The sequence below is a fragment of the Kogia breviceps genome, chromosome 1 (genome assembly GCF_026419965.1).
Source record: "Kogia breviceps isolate mKogBre1 chromosome 1, mKogBre1 haplotype 1, whole genome shotgun sequence".
NCBI lineage: Eukaryota > Metazoa > Chordata > Mammalia > Artiodactyla > Physeteridae > Kogia > Kogia breviceps.
In genome coordinates, this window is record NC_081310.1 from 196,553,819 (window position 1) to 196,571,680 (window position 17,862).

Genomic DNA, 17,862 nt, shown 5'->3' on the forward strand with positions numbered 1-17,862 from the left:
AGCCAAGGGACTTTGTTGGCTCCTGTTTGCAAGCAGGTGTTGCCTGCTTCAGGTGCAGATGGATCTTGGGTCAAGCACGTTCTGAGCTTTCCGCCTGTCGTGCTGGAGCCACGTGTGGCCCGGCCTTTTCCTCCAGGTTCACTGCCGGCCCTCCCGACCACCCAGCAGAGAACCCCAGCGGGCAGGGCACAGGCCCTGGCGCTGAATCCCACTGGCTGACGGTCCCACCTGGGTCAGGGTGCATCAGGCTTCGGCTGGCTGGGCCTGGGCTGTGCGCCCAGCCCTGGCGTGCATTCCAGCCACTGCACATGCGAGCCAGGCGGCCCGCGGGGTGAAACTGCCAGGTACCGGTACCCAAGGAAGGGAGGGCAGGCTGGGCCAGCCTTGGGAAGTTTTCAATTCCAGCTCAGGACTCTCTCTGCAATGGGAGACGGGGGATTAGCTTACAAAAATTCACCAGTGCAGCCAACTTCGTTGGTATTTTTTAGTGCACTTTAGAGATAGTTAATGAACGTGAGAGAAGTCACAAGCCTTTTCAAACTGTTTTCCGCTCTTCCTCCCTGCTGTGTAAAATGCGTTTCCTATTCATTTATTTCAGCAGCTGTATCAATAGTTAAGAGCTGCAAACGAAGCTGATAATCACTTGGGTTTCACACAAGAAAACAGAGACCAGGAGTAAAAGAAGGAACCATCAGTAGTTTTGCTAAATGCCCCATTTATTCTGCAATCGAGGTTCAGAAATGTGGGGACCCAAGTGCAGGCTGAGGGACCTCTGTGCAGCTGTCACGTCACAGCCACACTTGAGGGGGGATGGTGACGGCGGCGTCTCTGCACAGTAATCCCCCTGCTTTTGTTTAAAGCGAACGCGGTGAGGATGCATTACCCATCATCAAACTTCTCTGCTCTAATCTTTAAGAACCAGTGGGGCCTTCACTTGTTCGGCCACCTCCTTGCCGGCCAGCGCCTCGACAATCGCCAGAGCAAACTCAAAGCTGGTTCCCGGCCCCCGGCTGGTGAGGATCTGGCCGTCCCTTTCCACACGGTTCTCTGAGTAGCTGTAATGACCTTCGAAATAAAAACAAAAAAGGGTTATGTCCCAATGGGCTATGCTGCACAGCAAGGAACACCGCTCAGCAGTCCCAGTCCCTTACAGCGCTACTACTGGTCTCATGAAACTTAAAACAAGAACAAGCAAAAACCCCCAGGACAACAACGAGGTAGCCAGTCACTCGCAACCCTTAGGCCCTCCCAGCTCTCGAAGCACAGCGGGAAGATACCGAGGCCGCCGTGCACAGCACAGAGCAGGAGAGGCTAACAACTGCTGAAATGAAGCGTGTGAACACGTGTGACTTTAATGCAGCTGCAAAAGACCTCGCATGTGTGAGGGGGATGCCGGAGTGAACGCTAAGCATTCACGTTTCCATTCCACAACACACGCGAGTGTCAATTCTGTGAAATGAAGGGTAGAGAATACGCACCCTGAAGTATGACGGCAGGAGTTCAGGAAATGCCACCCCAAAATAGGCTGCTTTGGTATACCGATTATTTTGAGCTAAAAGCACTTGAAAAACAGCACAGGCAGGGAGAGGGAGGGGCTTCCTCTGAATCTCCTTTCCTGCCTAAAGACAGATCATCCAGAAGGAACTCATAAATCCCCTCCCGGGAGTCTCATCAACCAGGAGAGAAAACGAGAAGTTGACACCACACCTAGACAAACTTTGTCACAAACTATCATTCCTCCCATCTACTCTTGAAGGGTCCCTTCATCTTTCCTAAAAGCCAATTACGCTCCCCTGAGAGGCCTACCTCCCCGTCCCCTTTCCCTATTAGGATGGTATTTAAGCCAGAATTCTAAACCATCTCAGGGAGCTACTCATTTTTCCCTGGGTATCTCCCATGTACACATGTTAATAAACTTGTTTTTCTCTGGTCAATCTGTCTGTTTTGTTTTCTTTTTCAGGGGTCTCAACTAAGAACTCAGGAGGGTGGAGGGAAAATTATTTTTCCTTCCCTGCAAAATGCTGGAGGACAGGGGGATGAGGGTGAACTGGTGTGAAGGCAGAAACTACCTGTGATGCAGACTACCTCGGTAATGCACACACACGCTCCCTGCTGCCTCAGAACCAAACAAGCACAAAGTGCACCTAGCGATGGAGAGTGGGGAGCGGGGAGAGGGAGGCCCCGAGGCAGAAACCCAGAAACCGCGCTCACCAGTCAGGGACTCCTTTCACTCTGGGCCCCAGGTGGCCTTATTTTTGCAAAGGGAATAAGAAGTGTGCTTCCCCTATATTCCCAGGAAGTAAACGATACCGCCTCCGCCTCCGGGCAAGTCTCGGCGCACAGAGCTGGGATTCCCTGCACCAGCCCCCACAGCTCTCACCCTCCTCGCCAGGCAGGCGGTCAGCAGACCCCCCCCACCCCGCGCACGCAGCACCAGCGCCCCCCCACCCCCCCGCGACCTGTCCCGCCCGGAGCTGCTGCTGGGCGCACTGCACACTGCGCTCGCTCCTTCCGGCCCCACAAGGCGCCTGGCTGCTCCCTCTGCACAGGAAGCTCTTCTCAGCGACCTGCTCTTTCAATCCCAGCATCAGCACCGAGCTCTCGGTCACAGGCCAAGGAGGGCACCTGTGACCCCTCTCTCTCTAAACCAGGTCCCTCAGGTCACTCTTATCACAGTGCCTCCCAGCACCAAGGAAACAATATGTCTCCTGTTTACTGTCTACTCTGTAAATCGCTGAGCCTTCACCTGCCCGTCTGGCCCAGGGTATTAATGGCACCAAGGGGGTGCCCCCGAGTACCAGGTAAATGAAAGAATGAATGAACGCTCCTCCGCCTGCTGCCTTATTGCAGGACCTCCGCGTCCAGCCTCCCTTCTGGCTGTCCTTCCCTCCACACTCAACACCACCAAAACAGGAACCTTTCCAAAGCGCAAATCAGAGCACACCCAGTTCCCCCAGAAGCCTTCACCAACTTTCTCCAGCACCTTGAGGTGACCCTGAACTCCACGTCACGGTGCACAAACCCCGGGGCCTGGCCTGCGCGCAGAGACTGGACAGGAAGGAACCAGAGGGGAGACGGAAAAGAACCCGCATCCAGGTGGGGGCAAACGGTGAACTGGCTGGGACAGCGGCATCAACGGAGAGGAAAGGAAGGTCTGAGACGTACCTTGGAGATAAAATGCCCAGGCCTCGGGGAAAGACTCGATGTGGAGAGACCTCAAGGATGACTCCCAGCCGCCTGTCCTGAGCAACTGGGTGGGCGGGTGGTGGCACCACTCAGTGACGTGGGACACGAAAGACAGAAGGTCCTCTGTGAGATCCCGCCACACCCAGTCCCCACAGGGAGAGCCAGGCCCGCAGCGCGCACACCCCTCTCAATCCCTCCCCTCCCCTCCCCCTATGCTCAGTGCAGACCTCCGGCCAGTCCCCGCCCAGCCCAGAACACCTGAGGACGTGGCTCTGTCTTGTTCCCTTTTCTGTTCCCAGAGCCTAAGGAAGAGCTCAGGAAATGCCTGTTCAGTGAACACATACAGAAAAACGTCTCCTGGGACTTCCCTGGCAGTCCAGTGGTTAAGAATCCGCCTTCCAATGCAGGAGACATGTGTTCGATCCCTGGTCCGGGAACTAAGATGCCACATGCCGCAGGGCAACTCAGCCCGCGCGCCGCAACTACTGAGCCCGTGCGCCGCAACTACAGAGCCCACGCACTGCAACTAAGACCCAACGCAGCCCCCCAAAAAGAAAAGTCTCCTGAGCAAGATGCTTCTGCTGCATTAACGAGCTTTAGAAACCACGCCCTGATGCTCAAGTCCTTTCAAAGTGGATGAATAACACCCCGCAGTGGTTTATGTCTTCCTAAACCTCATTAAAAATCACGTCACCCACTGAAATGACTGACTACAGTATGTGAAACATTTCCTAGTTACATTTTTTTAGAAGAAAAGAGGATCCCTGGTTTGAGGGCGAGAGGTTTTCCTAATCTGACCTCATTTCCTGATGGTTAAAGATCATTTTAAATGCTGAACTAGAAAACTGGCTAGGCTGGGTCTCCTGGAGCTGAGACGGACAGGTCAGCGGGAGGTACGGCTCTAAACGGTTCACTTAACAACCTCTTTGTGGGTAAAATATTACAAATACAGCCTAAACTGGTTAAAGATGTTTAAACGTTCCATGATTCTCAGAATCTCAACCAGGAAAGCAAAACGTCTACTTATGGACCCCCCCCACCTAGTGGCGACAATGAAGAACCCCCCACCCCCACCCCACGCACCAGTCAATTCCTGGCCAACCAGCAGGAGGCATTCATTCCCTGTTAACTTTAAGCAAACACCCCAAAGCCTCTCTCAAAGCCCAGAGATGAAGCACCTGGGGAGGCCAGGGGGCAGCAACTAACAGCAGCTTTTCCCTGCGCACCCCTCACCTACATGGTCCGGGCGCCACAGGAGGAGTCGCCACAGAGACGGGGTGTCCCCGAGAGCCCGAGGTATTTACTATCTGGCCCTTCAAGGAAGAGCCGCCGACCCCAGAGCACAGCAGTTCTGGGTTCAAATCCAGGTCTGCCATTCAGTTGCTGTCTGACCTCTCTGAGCCTCCTTTTTCTCTTCTGTAAAACGGGGATGATACCAACCTAACAGGATGATTATGGGAACCCAACCAAAGCAAACGCCAGCACGAAGTGGTGGCGTCATTACCGCAGACATGGCCGGGGAAGAGCAGCCTGTTCGCCGCGGCGTCCCCAGCACCCAGCCCGGAGCCAGGCCTGCTGGTCCGGACGCGACGTTCACCGCGAGGACGAGGCAGAGCGCCTCCCGGAGGAGACATCCAGGAAGTGGTTACCGCTCCAGCCCTCAGAATGTTCTGCAGGGGCAGAAACTGCAAACGCTGTTCTCTGGCAAGAGGACTCACGTGTAAGAGGACAGAATGCAACGCTGGTAACTTAGGCGTGTGGGGGCCTCACCAGGACAGAGGCGGGGCCCCAGTTCCGGCCTGGCTCCAACAAGTGGCCTCGCCTCCCCAGGCGAGGTGAAGCCAACCCCTGCCTTGCTGGGCACTGAGGCTGCAAGGCTCGAGATAACCGCAGGAATATACCCTGTAGGTGCCCGAGGGTTAATGATCTCATCTTTTTCTACTTCTGATCAGCCTCAACTTCCTGAGGCGTTACAAGGAAAAAGCCACAAAGATACATGTGCAGATAACAGAGGACATGCTCCACTCCTTCTTCCTTCTCATGTGTCGTAACTACTAAAGGAAGCCCGATTCTGTTCTTTCTAACCCTCCAAAACCCCTCCATTAGCTCAAAGTAAGTTAAATCCCTACACTAAAAAATGCCCAGACACCAGAGCCTTTAAAAAAAAAAATCAATTTTCACACAGATGGTTTAACTGACAACTTAGTATCTTTCTGCCAACTAAAATCATAGATTTTTCAAGAAAATACTACTTTGGATCAGATTTAAGAATATGCAGAATCTGCAACACCGAGAGTGAACCCTGACATAAATTACGGACTTTGGGTGATGATGACACATCAGCGCAGGTTCATCGACTGTAGCAAAGGCACCGTCTGGTGGGGGAAAGGACGCTGACGGTGAGGGGAACGGGGTGGGGTACTGGGGGTTTAGGGAAATGCTGTACTTCTTTGCTTAATTTTGCTGTGAACATAACACTCCTCTACAAAATAAAGTCTATTAATCTTTTTAAAAAGGCAGTGAATGAAAAGTGTATCACTTTACTTTGCGGTGAAAGCATTAACATAAGAAAAAATCTACTTGCCCTACTTTTAGTTCAGAATAAGTCCAGAGCAGAACAGAGATAGACAAGAAAATGTATCAGTCGAACAGCTGTTTTCAAATCTGCTTTTGATACTATTAGTCTTTCATTTTTTTTTCCAACATCTTTATTGGAGTATAATTGCTTTACAATGGTGTGTTAGTGTCTGCTGTATAACAAAGTGAATCAGCTGTACGTGTACATACATCCCCATATCTCCTCCCTCTTGCGAGAGTCTCCCTCCCACCCTCCCTAACTATTAGTCTTTTTATTTAGCCACTGGTTTTTGGTTGGTGGGTGTTTTAAAAGGAGCCGGTCACTCGGTCTCCCTGCTGGCTGAACGCCAGTCGATTCACTTTTGGCTTCTAGGTGGGAATTTGTGATTCCCTGCACTTATCCACACCAGCGTGATTTTCCTTTCTCTCTGCATGTTCCAGGGTCTCTGCCTCCCTGTGATATGCACTCCAGGGACAGGCGGCAGAGGGAGGTACCACCTGACAAAAGACACTACCTGGCTGGTGCTCTGAATGTCACACTGAGAAGCAGTGGCCACACAGTTGTACATCCAGGAGCTTGGTTACATTGTTTTGCTGTTAATTACACACTGCCTCATATTTTTAAATGTGATGCACATGTCTCTGCAAGCTGTTAACTCTTGGAGGGCAGAGACAATGATGTGCTTTTTAAAAATAATCTCCAAGTGACAAGCAACAATAAGAGAATTTTTTTTAAGTTGATACATTACCAAAAAAGGTTATAATGTTAGGTTAAAAAAGCAAGCTGTAGGGCCTCCCTGGTGGCGCAGTGATTGAGGGTCCGCCTGCCGATGCAGGAGACGTGGGTTCATGCCCCGGTCCGGGAGGATCCCACGTGCCGCGGAGCAGCTGGGCCCGTGGGCCATGGCCGCTGGGCCTGCGCGTCCGGAGCCTGTGCTCCGCAATGGGAGAGGCCGCGACAGTGAGAGGCCCGCATACCACCAAAAAAAAAAAAAAGCACGCTGTAGAATATACTTACTAGATCTCATGTGAGTAACAATATTAAACTGCAAAGGACAATGAGTATGTGCAGAGAAAATTCTAGTTTCACAGGAAAACTTAACAGAAGTTAAATCTGATAAGTAGAAAGGTGCTGGGGAAGTTAGAAGAGAAACATTTCCTTTTATTTCACCCCTTTCTGTGCTGTTTGCATTATTTTTTTTTACCATGAGCATAAATTGTTTTCATAAAAATAAATGAATAAAAGTTAAACATCTAGCTGATATTTATAAAAGAAGCCCGTGAGCGAAGGAACAGGCCTGCCTGCCACCCAGGCCTCCTCTGGAAGAAGGGAGCAATGTCCATTTTACTTTGGATTGTGGCCAAAAGGGCACGTTCTGAAATGGCTATCAAGGTTTAAAATTTACCCTCAGGCCGCTGGCAAAGTATTCAGTAAAAATACTAGTTAAACTGGCATTTTGCAACCACCCCAATCTGTGAGCATGAGGAGGCCGGCTGGCGTTTGGCTCGGCCCCTGCAGCCCCGTTAGGGTGCGTATCTGCAGACCCGCACCGTTAGGGGGCGCACACGTAGAGACCCACACCATTAGTCGGTCTCCCTCATTAAAACACTTGCAAAGAAAGTGAGAACACATCACATCCCAGCCCACAGAGAATCCCTATGTACTACTGTCTACCGAGTGGGAGGCAGTGCTAGAGCACAGCTTCTGAGTAGGTCTCTTGGCGCGTTAGAGCATAAGCATGTACTTACTCCCGTCCATCATTTTGTCTTTAGCAAGTGGGTGTGTTGTCACTTTGCTTCCAAAACCTATTTCATGAGCCAACAGAGCCGTAGGTCCTAAAAAGAATATGAATAAAAAGACAAATGTAGACACAGAAAAACCCATGTTTTAAAAATCGCAGCAGCAAAAATATTCTTCAAGATCGGGGGCTCTTACCTAAAATACACTTATGATTCTGAAACGAAACACTTCTGACAGGTAAAGTATGTTTATAATAAACCATCTGAGCACATGCGGCAAAAACGTACACACTTAAAACTCATCGATAAACAGTTAATCAAAAAGATCTACTTTTATAGCCGAGGAGCAAACAGATAAATAGAACATGCCCCCTCGAGGGACAGGCTGCAAGTGTAACAGGGGTACAAAGGAGGGGGAGACCACGGAGGGCAAAACGTCCTGCCTTACCCTCTGCGGACGGAAGATTTAGTTACACACTAAAGGCAACTAGTCCTCTCTGAACCCCTGGGCTTGGCTGCTATTTTACAGACTAGCTTTATTTTTCTACTTGAGGATGAAAAATTAGCACTCATCCATCTGTCTATCCAAATGTATCAGGTGGTAGGATTATTAAAATGAACGGGACATTGTCCCAGCCCTGAAGGAGACACCTGTGAAATGCCCACGTCTGAGATACAAAAGCACTGGCGTTTCGGTCTTACAACTACGCACTTAAGAACCCTGCCCAGAGCTTCCCTGGTGGCGCAGTGGTTGAGGGTCCGCCTGCCGATGCAGGGGACACAGGTTCGTGCCCCGGTCCGGGAGGATCCCACATGCCACAGAGCGGCTGGGCCCGTGAGCCATGGCCGCTGAGCCTGTGTGTCCGGAGCCTGTGCTCCGCAACGGGAGAGGCCGCAACAGTGAGAGGCCCGCGTACCACAAAAAAAACAAAAACAAAAAAAAAGAACCCTGCACAAATGCCCGCTGTGGTCCTCTGCGTGCTCCCTCTTAAAATGAAGGTTAAAAGAAAATATGCTGGTGCTAACTTGAGATTTTTATGAATGGTCAACTTCACTGATAGTCACAAGCATATTTTGTAGGTAACAGTCCTCAAATAGGGACTAAGACAAAAAAGGTTTTATACCTTTGTTATCTTAAAACTTTTAGAAAAGTAGTTTTTCTACCTTTTTCCTCTAAGCCACCAAAAATAACAAAAGAAAAACTTTCTAAGGCCTAATGTGACACCTAGAAAAACTTCAGAAGAGCACCGCGGCCTTCTCAATGGCCGGGGCACCGCGGGCAACATCCCAGGACGGACTCTGCGCGCTTTACCTCCAGCAAACCCAAGCACCTGCTCTCATGACCGTTCGCTTTACAGCACCGGTCCAAGGATAAAGTGGTTATATAACGGACCTGCCACAGGCTACTCAGATCTTACCTGCTACTATCAGGAAGATCAAACAAATGATACGTAATCACATAAGCTTTCTGTCTTAACATCAGGTGTCAGTTTCATACCAAGTCCTCATTTATATCTTAACTCGAAAGCCTCTTAAATATACTTGATGCCCCCTTCCTCCTTACTTGTATGCTGCATATGAGAGCTGTGTCTGGTAGCAAATCCCAAGAGTGTGTAAAAATTGAGTAATTAGCTCAATTTTTATTTGATGTATTCATGAATTACCTTTAATTCTTACTTTGTAAGATTTTAAGAAAAGATAATTTCCCATATCATATGTTTTAAAACGAATGTCAAGCGATGACTGATCGTCCATGAGGACAGCAGGTCATACAGCGAGCCGGGAATTTTTCGGCTGCTCCCTCCAGGTGATAAAATGGCTGCCTATTACATTAATGACTGTACGGTGAGCTCATAATCACTGCTTGCTGGGGCTTCAGAATCCTAGCTGGAAAACTCAAGGGGATACCTCACTGCTCCTATTACTTGAGATTCCGGTGGATGAAATGTGGCCGAGTCTGCAACAGGGAGGGGTCCAGCTCTGAGCAGGGAGCAGAAGGTTCAGCGAACAGAGGGTACAGTGGACAGAACCGCCTTGGGAGGCCCCGAGGCGACAGGCAACAGTGCCCCCGTGTGGTGACGTACAGAGGGAACACCATGCCCCGCAACCGCCCCCAGCTTGCACCTGCAGCCCAGCGCTTGCCCGCAGCCTGCTGTCACCTCCAGGCTTCCTTCCCCTGCCCCACCCAGAGTGAATCTCGTTTGATTTTCTTCTCTAGACAGCCTCCCTTCCAATTTCTGTCTCTGCCATTCACACCACATTAGGTGTTAAGCTAATATTCCTTCAGTTCAATAAACCGTTCCCAATTCCTAACTGCGACATTTAAGAGTCACCTTGTTCTCATCTGCCGATTTAAGCACCCGAATCTCTCCCATCACTCGTTCCAACCTCGCTGCAATCTCCTCCACGAGCCATCACGCTTCTCCTACTTTGTGCAGCACCCAGCGGGGCAGTGCAGGACATTCAACAAGACAACAGGTCACTAGCTCCGCTCACTTTACATTGTGGATGTAAATGACGACAAGGCCTGTGTGTCTTAGCAGCGTGGGATTCAAGTCTCCCTGAACACAAAACCACGAACCAGATGTGGCTGATAATTCTGCTAATTTGGTGACACAAAATGACAAACTGATAGGCAGTTTTTACCTGCAACACAGTCCTAAGAGGACAAACCCAGCCCAAACCCTTCCTTTCTTCCTTTAGGTAAAGCACTAAGAATGAGGCAGAGGTAAGGGTCAGCACGCAGGGGTGGGTGCGTGGTGGTGGTGGTGGTGGTGGACTAAGCCCCTGCATGAATGACAGCACCTCTGTCTTCCTCCACAAGGAGGGCGGCAGCTGCTCAGGCCACAGGGTCCTTCAGCAGGAAGAAATCCCCGAGCCCCAAGGGCAGGTCAGAGGTCAGTGCTGAGCGGAACCTAAGGACGGGGCTTGCCTGGTGGTTGCCCCTCAGTCCTTCCTGGCCTTTAAAGCAGAGGTTCTCAAACATTTAACGGGGGCTTAGGACCCCTTTAGCTATTGTACAAGTTACACTTATCAATATCTGCCATGCTAGAAATTAAAACTAGAACAGGTTTACAACATTAGAATACTCAAGCACACAAGCCATGCCTGAGTGATGACATCGTCATACTCTGATGTCACTCCCGTGAGAATAAGAAGGAAAAAGGCAAGTAATATGTTAATAGTATCTGCTTTGCCCTTACAAACCCTTTGGAAAAACTCTGAGAACCACTGCTGTAATGCAGTCCCCAGATCCCTGGCCTATGACTTCTTTTAGAAAGTCTGTTGTATTGAAGAAAATATCAACCCATCATTCTATTCAACCATCCATACATTCATCTCTTTACTTGCTCTTTCTGACAAACATTTAATGAAGACCTATGAATAAGGAAGGCACCTGCCAAAATTACACTCTGAAAAAAAGGCAAGATGGCAGAATATCATCTGATATTAGAGCAAAAAGGATGGACTTGAAAATGGTATCAAAAACCAAAGTATTACGAGGTTTCAAAGATGTGGAGACATCGACAAAGCACCAACAGCCTTACCCTAAATTAAGTGGCAGTGAATACAGTACCTAAGACCCAGCACTCAACACTGGGGACCAGGCAGGAAGCCCCCCAGGGCAAGCACAGGGCAGAGCTCTGATGCTATGCTGGCCCAATTCTTGCTGAGCCTGTGCAGGCAGAAGTACTTCCTGGCCGGGGGATTTGCTGTAACAAGCTGTTTACTGAGTGCCAGAGGGGCCATGTTTTCCTCCAAGTCCACCAAACAGGGAAAACACTGAGTTTCACAGAACGTGGACCAAAGGCAGGGGGAGGCAGAAAACACAACTGCAGTAATTTCTGAGATGACATCACCCTCACGCCCCCAACGAAATACACTGATGCAGATGCCCTCATGCCTTAGGAAGGGGAAGAAGTACTGAGAACACGACCTGATCATTAAAGACGACCCCATCACACAGTTTTTGAAGAAAGCCAACAACACACTTGAACACAGGATGGCTCTGTACTTACCCGCACAGATTGCGGCGATGAGGCCCTTCCTCTTTTCTTGTTCCTTCAGTATCTCCTTCACAGCAGAGGACTAGTCAAAGAAAACCAAAAACACAGCAAGCTGCCATCAAGCTGCAGCCAATCTCTGGCTGGAAACTTCGGCAGAATCTGATTTTGGCTTAAACCACAAGATCTTCGATCTATTTTTCAACAATATTGCTAAATTATCGATATAAAAACTACCAAATTCGTAGTGTTTCTACATCCTTAACCCCAATCAAGGCATTTACTGTAAGAAAAAGGTACCCTTTTCTTAAAGATGTTTAAAGATAAGAAAAGCAATTTCCCTTGGGCATATTAACCCTTGCCATTTTGCACTCTAGAGAGAAAGACACAGAAGGGAGGAAATGTGCTGTTTTGGGTGTTTTCAGACAACGAAGTAGGGAGTGGAGTTCAGCAGTCCCAAACGTCCGATTCAACCTGCCTCATGAGCTTCTGTGTGCCCTGCCCCTGCCACCTCTCTCTTCTTCCTGCAGGCTGACTCTTCACATAAGACAAAATGAAGAAGCAGTGGCTTCTTTTGTTTTTTTTTTTTTTTTTTTTTTTTTTGCGGTACGTGGGCCTCCCACCGCCGCGGCCCCTCCCGTCGCGGAGCACAGGCTCCGGACGCACAGGCCCAGCGGCCGTGGCTCACGGGCCCAGCCGCTCCGCGGCATGTGGGATCCTCCCGGACCAGGGCACGAACCCGCGTCTCCCGCATCGGCAGGCGGACTCCCAACCACTGCGCCACCAGGGAAGCCCGCAGTGGCTTCTTTTATGCCATTTTTCATTCAAGCTGGCAGCTCCAGCCCCCTGCAACCTCCCTAACCCCGATGGTTGAGGAGACAGCCAATCTCTTATCTTTCCAGGCTTAACCCTTCACAAGCACAAAATCAATCATTCTGCTGCTGCTGAGGGAAAAAAAACAAGCAGTCTTACATTTGGATTGCACTCACAGAATCTGTTCATAACTGTTTCACCAATTCTGCTTACTTCTGTAGTAAATGTTATTAGCAACGGTTTTTAAAAATTAAGCTAGAACACCACTTTGTTAATTTCACCTTTCCCCAGTCTATTCACAGCCTCCTTCCTGAAATATTTTAGCAGCAAACCCAGCAGAATCCGAGACGCTGAAGCCCCCCAGCCTTACCTGGGATAAATTCTGTGCGCCCAGACCACCTCCTGGCATAACCACCACATCGTAAGGTCCCTGTAACAGTTCAAAAAATGAAAAAGGACGTGAAGATGTTTCACTTGAAGTGTGCGTTAAGCAGGAACACTTTCATATCAGAGCAAAAATGGAATTAAGGTGTTTCTCTATAATGGAATATTGTAACTAGTAAAAAAATGCAGAAAATCTGTATACAGTAACATAAAACAATGTCCATGTTGCAGAACTGCAGGCGTATCATGATCTCATTCCTGTACAAAGAATAAATATACACACCTCTCAATGCCCCCACATACATGTGTACAGTATACAGACACTCATGGACAAAGGAGACTGCCAACTGAGGCAGGGTGGGGGGAGGGGAGAACAAGAAAGGGACATTTAACGTTTGACTGTGTCTGTCTACACCACGTGAATCGTTTTCAACAAGAATGTACATAGTAATAAATAACTAAAAACAAAACAAACTCTAAAAGGAACAAAAATTTTTTTAACCTTATGAAAAATGGAACTTGGAGGATAAAAATGATATAATACTTTAGTATCCCAGATACCAAAACACCCTAGAAGTCTAATGATTTCAAACTTGCTGAAATTACAAATAGAAACTGGTTTAATACGGTATCTTAAATTGTTAAAAGCTTTAAAAATTTAGTCATTAAGCAAATTATGAAATGAAAATTTACATTTTTAGTCCAACATATACTATTTAGAGTTACTTTTAAAGACTGTAAAATGTCTATGTAGTTTTAAAACCAAGCAAAACTTAGAACAATATTTGTGAAGTACAGAATTTTTTTCACTCCTTTTAGAAACTGAACTAAACAATAAATAGACACAAGATGTCACCTGCTCTAAAATACCCAGACACCATAGGACAAAAACGAACACAGAAGGAATATTTACTTCTACTCTCTCATTTTTAACCTGCTATTTAGAAAGTTTCAACAATTTATGTGAAATACCAATATTCTTACACTCCACAATCTAGCAAATAAATCTGAAATATCTGGATTTATTAGAAAGGAATACACTTTTTTCTATGCATTTGAGAGTGAGGCATAGGGAAATCAGGCTCCAGGTTCCCCAGGAGGGCAGAGATGGCCATCCATGAGAGGGCTCTGCTTGCTTTTCTGCCACAGCTCTGCTCCAACAGGGTAGAGCCCACACTCCTGTCACACCGGCCCCTGAAGCCTGAGCCCGGTGAAACCGTGTGCAAAGGTGTCTGGTATACATAGTGGGGGGGGCATGCTTCTGAGGAAAGGGACCACAGCTCTTGACAGATTCCCAGAAGTGTTGGTCCCCCTCAAAAGGAAGAACCGCAATACTGAAAAAGTGACACAATTTTAGGGGACCTCTTACCCCTCCCTTAATCCAACCACAAATCAAGTATGAGTTGTTCCATGTAACATGAATCACACAACCATGTCTGTCATTGATAAAGATAAGAAGTAGCTTTCAGGTAAAGAGTAAAAAATGAATGGGAAATGTCCACTTGACTCTTATATTAAGTAACATAATTATAAGCAGAGGACAGGCTGCCTGTATGGGCCAGAACACTGATGAAAGGGCCCCACCCATCCACCCACACTGAGCACACGTGGTGCCGGGGACCTGCCAGGTTCCGTGGACGCACAGTGGAAAAAGGCAAAGTCCTCCACTTCCCAGGGCTTAGTTTAGTGCCGAACACGTCCAAGCAAAGTAACTTTCTTAAAATAAGTCTGTGCTAACAACAGTCTTAGATGTAGTCAAGGGACAGTTCAAGAAACTGATAAAGAAGCCAGAGGAAGGAATAATTCCAAGTATATGGAACAAACCTCTTTTTTTGCATCTTCTAGACTGGCATCAGGACAAATGACAACATCTCGGCTACACTGTACAGGGTCTTTTCCAGCCAGACCTGCAATGGTGACCTTAATCTAAGAGAAAGACATCATCACGATATTTAAGAACACTGAAACATAAATTTAGAGTAACATTTCCACAGCTGCCCTGTGTTTTAAAATAACTGGGCAGGAAATACTGCAACCAAACCATGCTGACCTTAGGCTATTAAGATGGCTAAATATATTTAATCACTAGGTCTGTCCCAGTTTGCCTGGAACAGTATGAATTAAAGACGCTGTCCCAGCACCCTGTCTGCTTAGCGTCCTTTCTCCCACAAGTGTTCTGGTTTAGGTGATAAATTATATGATCATCCTATCAACAATCCACCTGGCAAAGTTGCTGTTGCCATTTAACCCTCCTGGTGTTTTCTTAAGGTAGAAATACAAGTTAAAACAACAAAATACTACTCTGCCTTGCAAAAATTTACGACGTTGACCATACTGGAAAAAATGGGACTTTTCCTCACTGCTGGTGGGCCCACATATTAGTACTTTGGATAGTCATTTGACAAAATCTAGTACCATCAACCATGCAACTAGCAATTCCTTTGAGGCATAGAGCCTAGAAAAACTGCTACACCTGTGAACAATGAAACTAGTACAAGAATATTACAGTATTAGATAGACTGGCATATTCCTACAGTGCAATACTAAGCAGCAATTTTATTTTATTTGACCATGCCATACATGGCACGCGGGATCTTAGTTCCCCAACCAGCGACTGAACCCGTGCCCCCTGCAGGGGAAGCACGGAGTCCTAACCACTGGACCGCCAGGGAATTCTCTTACGCAGCACTTTTAAATAAACAAACTGGATCTATACCTTTACTACAACGTGGGCACTCTATTTAATTATTTTATTGATTGTTTCTGTGCCTCAGTTCCTTCAACTGTAAAATGAGAATGGCAATTATTCATAAGGTTATAAAATTTTTAAAAGCTTATATAAGTGCTTAGAATGATACCTACCACTCAGTAAACGCTATTTAAGCATTCACTATGGTTATATGCGTATATATAAGTTTATACCACAGACATGCAAAATGAAAACCACACTCTAATGCTACATTTTTTTTTTTTTTTTTTTGCGGTGCGCGGGCCTCTCACTGTTGTGGCCTCTCCCGTCGTGGAGCACAGGCTCTGGACGCGCAGGCCCAGCGGCCATGGCCCACGGGCCCAACTGCTACGCGGCATGTGGGATCTTCCCGGACCGGGGCACAAACCCGTGTCCCCTGCATCGACAGGCGGATTCTCAACCACTGTGCCACCAGGGAAGCCCTCTAATGCTACTTTAAAGACATGCATGGAATGGATTCATGACAACAGCAATTACCTCTGCGGCAAGAAAGGGAAAAGGATTAGGGAAATTTACAAAGAGGGCTTTCCAGTGCCTTCTTCCTTTAAAGCACATGCTCTTCAAGGCACAGGTCAGAAAGAAATATAGCAAAATGTTAAGCAGAAAATGCGCACAGTAGATAAACAGGTGGAATTAGTCCCTGTACTGTCGTGTGTTTGAAATACTTCATAAAGTACACGGAACATTACTTTATTCAAAATGACTTATAAAACACCAAAAATGTTTTGAAAGAGAGGAGGGCTAGAAAACTTCGGGGAACATACTCCAGCTCGTCTCATGACATCGACAGGGATGACCGTCTCCATCTCCTCTGCTCCTGTAGCCAGGATGACCAGAGCTCTTTTTGAAGCCATTTTGATGTTGGATTTTTTATAGATGTTAACTGAAAAAAAAAAAAAAAAAAAAAAAAGATTTTCGAGAAATTTTCACTGCGACTCTGTAAGGGCCAACAACTTCAATTTTAGGAACATTTTTAAGGAGAGTAAGTGCCTCCTAGGGAAAAGGTTTTGATACACAAATACAACTGAACATGAAAAATGCATTTTAGATTAACACTGGTTTTCACAGCATTTCAACTGATTTTTTTGAGATGAAAACACAGTAAGGTTGCCAACACGCTGGTATTGTTTAGATTTTCTTTCATCATGTTTCTAAAACTTCAATTTCTAATAATATACTGCAAATGAAATTTTCCAAGACACAAGTACATGGGTCTTTCATTTCACACGATGCGGGGGAGGTACAAAGTCGTCTTTTTTCAAGTACTATTTCACAGAAAAATGACTAAACTTAATTACCTGGGTGAGAAACGAAATACACTCTTTAGTAATTAGCTCCTGAGATTTTTGGAGGGGATTTTTTTTTTTAGTTCCAATAACTGCACTAAAAATTCGGGAGAGGTTAACAGTGTTAAATATTTGAACACACTTTTTTTTTTAATAACGGAGAAAAATGGTAATTCCCCCTCACGACGCTCAATGCAGCTAGATCCTCTCTTTGCACTTAGCAAACGCCGTTGTAAACGACGGCTGCTAAGCCAGAGTCTGAATAGTTTTTAGCCTATTCTCTTTCCGCAGAGTTCGTCTTCCGTGAACTGATCTTGGTAAAACGATGCTAACACACACAGGATTAACTAGCTCCCGGCTGGCGGGATGCTATGCATGCAAATTCTGGCAGCTTTAGCGTTGCTACTACGCTGGCGGCCTAACGACGCCCTGTGCTTATCTCAGAAGGCCGCCCACTCCTCAAACGCTGCGAGACGCCGGCCGGGTCCGCGCCGTCTCCGGGACCCCCCGAGGGTCCAGCGGGCGGCCCGCGCTCCCCAGCCGCCCGCGGCGCCACGGCCTGCGCACACGCCGGGTTCCCCAAGGCCCCGACCTGAACCTCGCCTCTCTTCCCAGGGACACGAAGACTCGGCCCGTTCCAGCAGCACCTCTACCCTGAGGACGACAGAGCCAGAACCGAACTAACCTAGAACGCACGCAGGCACACAACCCAGCACGCACGCGCGCCGCCACGCTCCGGGCTCAGCCCCTTATTGCGCAGGCGCGCGCCGTCCGGCTTCTCATCGCCCCTCACTGCGCAGACGCGCGCCGTCCGGCCCGGCTCCTCAGCATCGCACTGCGCAGACGCACGTCGCTCACATCACGTTACGTCACATCCGGCCGAGCCCACCCTGGAGAACGGGGGGCGGGGCCGCCTGCCCTTCTGCGTGGAGATTGTGTGCGTAGGATTGATTCCATCTGGACCAACCAGCACCGCGGGAATCTGTGGACTCACGTATCCTGCCGAAATCTTCCCCATCCGAGGCACGGCCCGGCGTGCCCCCGGCTCACGCTGAATTTAACCCGTTTTTTGTGCCGCAGCCCATACGTTTTTTGCTGTGCCCGTCTGGAGAGTGCGTCGGCT

General features: G+C 48.0%; 1 protein-coding gene across 5 annotated transcripts; it reads right to left on the minus strand.

Moving 5' to 3' along the window:
* Positions 1-695: 695 nt before the first annotated feature.
* Positions 696-17,620, minus strand: PARK7 (Parkinsonism associated deglycase). 5 transcript variants are annotated; one of them, XM_059052516.2, is made up of 7 exons: positions 17,425-17,620; positions 16,218-16,336; positions 14,529-14,630; positions 12,691-12,750; positions 11,523-11,592; positions 7,513-7,599; positions 696-1,065 (listed from the first exon to the last, which is right to left on the minus strand). In XM_059052516.2, exons 2-7 carry the CDS (start codon positions 16,305-16,307, stop codon positions 905-907), a joined length of 570 nt encoding a protein of 189 aa, XP_058908499.1. In that variant the 5' UTR covers positions 16,308-16,336; positions 17,425-17,620; the 3' UTR covers positions 696-904. The 5 variants fall into 5 exon arrangements, with proteins under 5 accessions (XP_058908499.1, XP_058908492.1, XP_066874312.1 ...); XM_059052509.2 differs by having other exon boundaries at positions 17,332-17,454; XM_067018211.1 differs by having other exon boundaries at positions 16,752-17,426.
* Between the last annotated feature and the right edge of the window lie 242 nt (positions 17,621-17,862).

What these genes read in the sequence shown, in the direction of transcription:
- PARK7 (XM_059052516.2), bottom strand. Translation starts at nt 16,307, where the DNA reads ATGGCTTCAAAAAGAGCTCTGGTCATCCTGGCTACAGGAGCAGAGGAG. An exon ending in GCGCACAGAATTTATCCCAG is followed by an intron (nt 11,593 to 12,690) that starts GTAAGGCTGGGG and finishes TTCTTTGACTAG; the next exon opens with TCCTCTGCTGTGAAGGAGAT. An exon ending in AGACAAAATGATGGACGGGA is followed by an intron (nt 1,066 to 7,512) that starts GTAAGTACATGC and finishes TTTATTTCGAAG; the next exon opens with GTCATTACAGCTACTCAGAG.